The sequence below is a fragment of the Pangasianodon hypophthalmus genome, chromosome 15, assembly GCF_027358585.1.
Source record: "Pangasianodon hypophthalmus isolate fPanHyp1 chromosome 15, fPanHyp1.pri, whole genome shotgun sequence".
Classification (NCBI taxonomy): domain Eukaryota; kingdom Metazoa; phylum Chordata; class Actinopteri; order Siluriformes; family Pangasiidae; genus Pangasianodon; species Pangasianodon hypophthalmus.
The window spans coordinates 15,926,791-15,933,923 of record NC_069724.1 but is presented as its reverse complement, the minus strand read 5'-3'; the positions used below and the strand labels follow the sequence as shown (position 1 = coordinate 15,933,923).

The following is a 7,133-nucleotide window of genomic DNA, read 5'->3' as shown; positions in this document are numbered from 1 at the left end:
TAAGGGAACTGTATTGACTTTTTGTTGGGTTATTTGTTTTCACTGGGGAGCTGGCTTTTAGACTGGACTACATCTTTCTGTTTTCTCATTGAAAATTCGTGTATATTGTTAGTTTGTTCAAGTTCATTCAAATCTTGTTGACTTGTTGACTATTATGGGATTACTCTAAATATTCACAAGATAGTAGCCTATAGCATAAGTTAAATGTGATAGCCTCATACAAGTTGAAAGTTTATGTAATTATTTAATTTTGCCCTGCCACACCAAAATGGCCATGATCCACTCCTACCTGAAGCATCTTCTCTCTTTATTAGATCTGATGAACCACTGACCTAGCCATCATGGTGTGAGTCAGGAAGGACCTTTCACTGAGGAGATTTCACTGAGGAGAGAAATTATCTACACTGGGCTGCAGGCAGGGAATCTAATTTACAAATGTATATTATTCTGTTACAATTTATTATTTTTTAAACAAATATTAATCACCAATATATTCCAAATAAATAAACACCTTCCATAATTCTTATATACTCTTCAATCAGTAATTAATTTTATAGAATTTAGTGTTAGGTATTAAGTTTTGTTCATCAGTTTATAAATCACTTTTTCTTTTCATTTTTCTTTTTCTATTTGGGTCAACACGAACAGGACAAGCACTACTACTACTACTATGAATGAACATGACAACAGCAGTGTTCAAAATCACTTTATTTTCCATGTTTCACGTCATGGTGAAAATACAATATAGCATCATATGTAGTGTAGGCGTCCTTAAAAAAGTCATAATGACTTATTGGGTAGGTAAAACATACACAATTCACACAGCAACTGATTGTAAAACATCTCTAATAGTATTCATAATAAACGTCATCCTCTGATTATAAATCAATTATTAATTATCACTGATCTATTGTACAGTGTGTAGAAGAGTGCAACTCTTTCTTAAGTGTAGCTCTTTTAGGGAATTGAGCTCATTATAAATAGCCAGAATAATGCCAGAATATCAGAAAGCAAAGAAATGAGCAAATAAAGACTCAGCAAGATTTAAGAGAATTTGTCCCATTGGAAAACATAATACACTTCCATTAGTTCCATTAGGTGAAAACGTTTTTAACAATTTCAAAAATATACAGATGAAACATCCAGGGAATGGAAGAGAACCATCATTTTTACTCACATTCTGCATTTCTTTACATTCAATCCATAGTGTCTGTCGATGGGTCATAATTTAATCTAAAATGTGCTGGAAGGTTTTTATCTATATATTCCCTCCTGCATGATATATAACAGTGTGTGCACTTCTAAAAGGTTATAAAACATAGCCTCTGTTTTACAACTGATAGTCTATCATTAACATTTAACATGTTTTTTCTTATTAAAATATTTTATCTGATTTGTTCATTTAGATTCCTCTATTTCAAATGCAGATGCAAAAGACTTCATAAAACCTGGCTTAAAGTTTCTGACTCAAACCTGATTGAAACTGCTCACACTCAGACACAGTGGGCATTAGCATTGCATTTTTAAAAAATAATGTTGCATGTTCTCATACTGTATCTTTTTGAATGAGTTACTGAAATTTAATGGATAAAAAGACTTTAATTACTGATATTGATTTATATCTTACGGACTGGCCACTTTAATAGGAATGCTTGTACGCCTGCTCATTCATATAATTATCCAATCATGACAAGCCAGTCATGTGGCAGCAGAATGCATCAAAGCAGCAGATACACAGATACAAGAGCTTCAGTCCACCAAACATCAGAATGGGGAAATATGTGATCTCAGTGACTCTGACCGTGTCGTGGTTGTTGGTGCTGGACAGGCTGGTTTGAATAGTCAGAAACTGCTGATGATTCCTGGGATTTTCCCACACAACAGTCTCTAGAGTTTACCCAGCAATTTTGGGTTGAATGAATAAATTAATTTGAAATTTTATTTTAAGCGATTTCCATTTATTGTCAATTGCTGATAGAAATCTATTTTCCACATTTAGCAACATTACCTACATATGTATAAAAGACTATTTGCTAGATAAATCACAAGCTCGTTGTTAAAAAATGAAGTACAATAAAAATATATTTGCACAGATGATACTGAAAGTACACTTAATAAAATCACATTTTAATCTCTTCAAGACAATTTACTTAGAAAGACACAGACTGTGTTTTGCATAGTTTATGGAAGATGATTATAATTCATAATAAAATGACAGCGATCTCTGTTGTGCCCACTCTTACAAGAACAATATTTTATCCCAATCACTCCATACCTGCATAGATCAAACACACAGTGCCTGGCACTACAGCGTTCTAAGAGGTAGAGCTATGATTCAAGGTTAAATGTAATAAAATTAAGTAATCAGTAAAGTATAAGTAAAAACTTCACATGTGTGCAGCATTGGTTCAGCAAAACAGATAAGATAATGAAATGTATTTTGGTTTCAGAACTGATGCTTCTTTCTATTATTTATAATATTTGTTTATTCATATATTTGATCTAATTTGCTCATTTAGATTAGCTATTTGGGCTAAAAGATAAGGGTTTCTGCACAAATTTAAGACTCATTTACAGAGAATAAAATATTAAATAATATTAGGTAGTAAGTTTAATATCAAATACAAAATCCTTTGCTTTACACTTGCCTTCATATGAAGACCACTCTGCAAAATTATACAATTGTTAACTCCTTTCAAACCTTAATCTGTAACTGATTTATTTTTAAATATTTACAGTATTGTTCATATATTTAGAGAAGTGTTTTATCTAGATTACAAAATATTTCCTGCTTACAGTCACAGTGAGTTTTAGGTCCAGCAATACCATTGCATTTCCTCATACTCTTTGTATTCAGTGAGTTACTGATACTGATTGAAATCTAATGGACAAAAAGATTGATATGAGATACAGTATATTGATGTCTGATGGATAACTAATTAAGAAAAAGACTAGATGGAAGCTGGGAGCTTGTTAAAGAAATGCTATGAGTGTGTAACTGTGTAAGTTTTTAACCTTTACATTCTGTTCGGATCAAAGTCATCTATCTGTAGAATTTTTTCTACACACACATGCATCTAACTGCCAAGCATGTATGTACAATATCTATTTTCATATTATTTCATATTTTCATTTTACTTCTAATCCTATTAAATGAGATAAATAAGCTATAGCTCATTGTACAATTGTATTTGTATACAACTATACTATCTGGCCTGGGACTTTGCATGCTAGCTAGTGTACAGATCATGAGAGCTAAAGGGCTGTTTCATCCGAGCTTTCCAGAAAAATCTGTTGAGTTTAGGGTCAACATCAGCTCTGTTTAGAGGTACAGACTTCTTAAATGGGCTTAAATCTTGACTGTGAGGAAAAGACACATAAACATGATGTCACAGCATTGAAGATATTATGCTATGAATTTTGAAGATATTATGCAACAAAAGCTCTGAAATTTGCATGTTTACCTTGACACAGGCTTGGAAGGAAAAAAACTCAATGTATCAGTATGGAGTGAGGAATGACATGGGCTTATTTCCTGTAAAATAGAAACATACAACGTTAAAGCAATTTATACAAATAAACACAAATAGATTATTATGGGTTAACTGCAGCAAAAAAGAAGCACACATAAGTAAGGTAGCACAGAGAGTAGTGGATACAACTAGTGTGTGTGTGTGTGTGTGTGTTTGTGAGTGTGTGTGTGTGTGTGTGGATATTCTGCATGTCTAGATTAATGTTACATAAAACGTTTTAGAAATGAATAACATCCAGCAAGCAAAAAGAGTTAAGGCTGATTCAAATCAGACTGACCGGGAAAATTAATGAATCTGGAAAGTAAGAGAGAAGTCAGGAGGAAAACGAGTGAGGCAGAAACCCAAGTCCAAAAGTGTGCAAGTTTTTTAAGGGTTTTAGATTGGCACCCTGACATTCATGCAGAATTTCTGCCCTACTCACTCTCTGAGGGGTTCTCTCCCCTCATTTGCTCCTCCTCCATCGTCTCCATGGATATTTTTATACTGGGAATATTTTCATTAGCTGGATAGTCTGACTGTAAAGCGCAGAGGGTGGACAAACTTACAAAAATGAAGTCATAGTACTTCAATATGATTCATTACTATTCAGTGATTAATATCTGTTTGCACAGCTTGCTTTCTCCTTTTTTTAGATAATCACACACACAGGACACAGTATTCTTACATAGTTTATGTCACTGTCAATGCTGCCCTTCTTCTTTTTCTTCTTTTTTTCATCCTCTTTCTTCTTCTTGTCTTTCTCTGGCATAACGTCATCCAGGTAGCCAAGATCGTGCTGAGAGAAAATGTAATCCATTGCCTTCCTCACAGCCACCAGGGCCAAAATCTATGAAGAGTGAGAGAGAGAGTTATAAAAGAGAGAGACACAAGGATTAAGGTGCTCGACAGACCTCCAAATAAAATCCCTGAAAAAAGAGCGGAAGGGCAGGTTTACACTCTGGCCTTTTTCCAAGACAGTTTGAGCAAAGAGTCAAGTGTGAAAGCGGTTTTCAAACCCCAGTGTGATCCAGGGAAGGCCTGGATGAGATGTAATGATGAAATCCTTCCCCTCCCTTATTATAGCTGTAAACAGAGTATTCTGGCCAAGTGTGAAACTTCAGACTCACCATGACTGGGAAGATTATGGCTGCCACAGTGGACTTCAGGATCCAAAGCAGGGCGAGACAAAGGATCTGTGCAAAGACACATGTATGTGTACATTACACATACATTCAGTGTTATACAGACATCTGGATTACAGCAACTCATACAGAATAAACCAGGGCTGCCCAACTTCTGTGACTGTCAGTGTGCAGCTCAGTTCATTTCCCTGCTCTAACAAAGCTACCCACCCCGGCTTTATAGCTCGTGAGTTGGATCAGGTGTCTTAGAGCTGCAAAAATAACCAAACTGTGCTGCACTCTGTTCTTGTGAGACTGAAGCTGGGCACTTCAATATACACAGACACAACCTGGATGAAGGTGAACAGGTGAACTCGGCGGAGGGGTACGTGGCGCAAGTAGATCAGATCTGGCTGGTGTTTCGGTGGCATCAGAAACAGCTTCAAGCGATCCATGAACTACGCACACACACATTAACAGGGAGACATACACTAAAATATCTCACACTCACTGTATTTTAACATCAGAAAACATGGAAAGCAGAGACATGCCTTGCTAATATTAATGGATGTGTATGTGTGTCCAACACACAAGAGCCCAAACTCAGAAAACTCACCTGCACTCCATTTAGAGATGCTACTCCCATATAGAGGAAGACACCATAGAGCACTGGCATGGGAATAAACTAAAGAGAAAAGAGAGGACCATATATGTGAAATAAACCATAAACAATACATATATCACATAGTTGAAATAACCTACACTAAATAAACAAAATCAATGAAAAATGTGTGTATGTTGATGGTATGTAGTGTTTATAAGACAGCAATCCAAAAGATAACCTGAATGGAAATGCCTGAAATAAACATCAAATAAGATGTTGGACTGATATTACTGCAGACAAGAATCCAACAAACCACAGCACTCTGCTTTACAATACGCACACAACTTCCTGAGCCAAATCAGGTGTGTTGTAGTAGAACGGCTCAGGAAGTTGTGTGTATAATACAATGAATACTTCCAAGAAGACCCTCATTTAATTGTTTCCTTACTTTGACTAATTTAAGTTTTAGGGCCACATTTTCAGAAAAATAATTGGCCCAGTCACAGGGTTAAGGCTGACTCCTGATGTAGTATTTAGTGTATGTATGAATGACTGCTAACAGGCAGTTACTCAGAGCTGAACTAGAGTGGATAATTTGACACACGCTGGGATCTGACTTCAGCTCTGTGAGCCATTGCTAGAAGGTTGATTCACACACATGCACATACACACAAAACCAGCCTCAATCATATGCTGGAACTTTCCAGAGGGTAATCATAGTCTTTTAGAGTAGTAAGATAAAACTGTTTTGAGCCCTGTGTACCTTAAGAACAGGTGCCATGAAGACTGATAGGCCAGTGAGGAGGAAGACACTCACTCCAGTTACTCTCTGCTCCCTAAATCCAGAAGATTTAGCACACCATTTACATCATTTGTAAATAAACACTCATATGCCTATTCATGCACACTCACATATATTTGCATGTAACTCATTTTATATATATATAATATATATAACTGAATACATTACATTAGGGCTTAAAATCCACTTCTATCACAAGATATGCTTTTATTCCAGCAGATAAGAAAAACTAATGTAATTCTGACTGTATGTAATGTAACTAATGTAATTAAGACTGTATAATCCAGATTCCATCATAAAAGACCAACACATTTATTATCATTATAATTTACTTATTGAAATATTGCATGACATATAAATGACCAATATAAATGGATAGCATAAATGATTCAAAAATTAGTCATTACCAGTTGGATGAAATATATGACAATTAAAACAAATTAAAACAGTGTGGAAACAGATATTAACACAAATGTGCATTTTATATGGATTCCTCAAACAGCTAAAACTCTGTTCTAAATAATATGAAAACCTTGTTTTCACACTTTTTTTGCATACTTCAAATTGTCTTCCAGTAACAACTGCAGTAAAAATATTATCTCTCTCTCCCTTTCTCTGTACCTGACTCCGAGGAATTTGGGCTGTTCGCCTGGTGCTGATGTCTCTGTCTCCATCTTAAGTGAGTCAATGTGGGCAATGGAGATGACGGTGGCCGCCACGTACCACGGCAGGCCCATGAATGAGCACACGATCATCAGCACAGCCACCCAGAACAGGTCCAAATGGTAGCCGGCACCTTTCTGCTCTCCACACACAGACACAACATTTAGGGAGAAGTAGGATGATATCCTCTCACAGTTTATTAATCCTAACTTTCAACCATTCAACAACACAATCCTACAGTGTTGGCAGTGTGATCACAAACATACATAAAACACAATTAGCTGAATGGGCTTCTTTTTAAACTTTTTTTGTTTATTCATTATTTTTTTTTTTAGGAAACTAGCTTTGCTAATTAAAAAAATACACCATTTAGAATCAGAGATCCTACTTCCAAGACAGCAGTTACAAGATAGGACACATGAAGAAGAGTA

The 7,133-nt window shown here is 35.6% G+C and overlaps 1 protein-coding gene across 8 annotated transcripts in view; it reads right to left on the bottom strand.

Annotated features, from left to right (window-relative positions):
• Positions 1 to 690: 690 nt before the first annotated feature.
• The window catches only part of slc4a4b (solute carrier family 4 member 4b), a 50,356-nt gene continuing 43,913 nt past the window's right edge, over positions 691 to 7,133 (bottom strand). For 4 of the 8 annotated variants that reach the window (XM_053240115.1, XM_026928654.3, XM_053240117.1 and 1 more), the window contains 9 exons: positions 6,661 to 6,839; positions 6,001 to 6,073; positions 5,250 to 5,318; positions 4,984 to 5,091; positions 4,640 to 4,705; positions 4,198 to 4,359; positions 3,955 to 4,048; positions 3,465 to 3,535; positions 691 to 3,360 (listed from right to left, as the gene is read on the bottom strand). In XM_053240115.1, coding sequence (XP_053096090.1) covers positions 3,501 to 3,535; positions 3,955 to 4,048; positions 4,198 to 4,359; positions 4,640 to 4,705; positions 4,984 to 5,091; positions 5,250 to 5,318; positions 6,001 to 6,073; positions 6,661 to 6,839 — 786 coding nt within the window. In that variant the 3' untranslated portion in view covers positions 691 to 3,360; positions 3,465 to 3,500. The remainder of the gene's footprint in view (positions 3,361 to 3,464; positions 3,536 to 3,954; positions 4,049 to 4,197; positions 4,360 to 4,639; positions 4,706 to 4,983; positions 5,092 to 5,249; positions 5,319 to 6,000; positions 6,074 to 6,660; positions 6,840 to 7,133) is intronic. The other 4 variants (XM_053240113.1, XM_053240112.1, XM_053240114.1 and 1 more) reach the window with 1 other exon arrangement.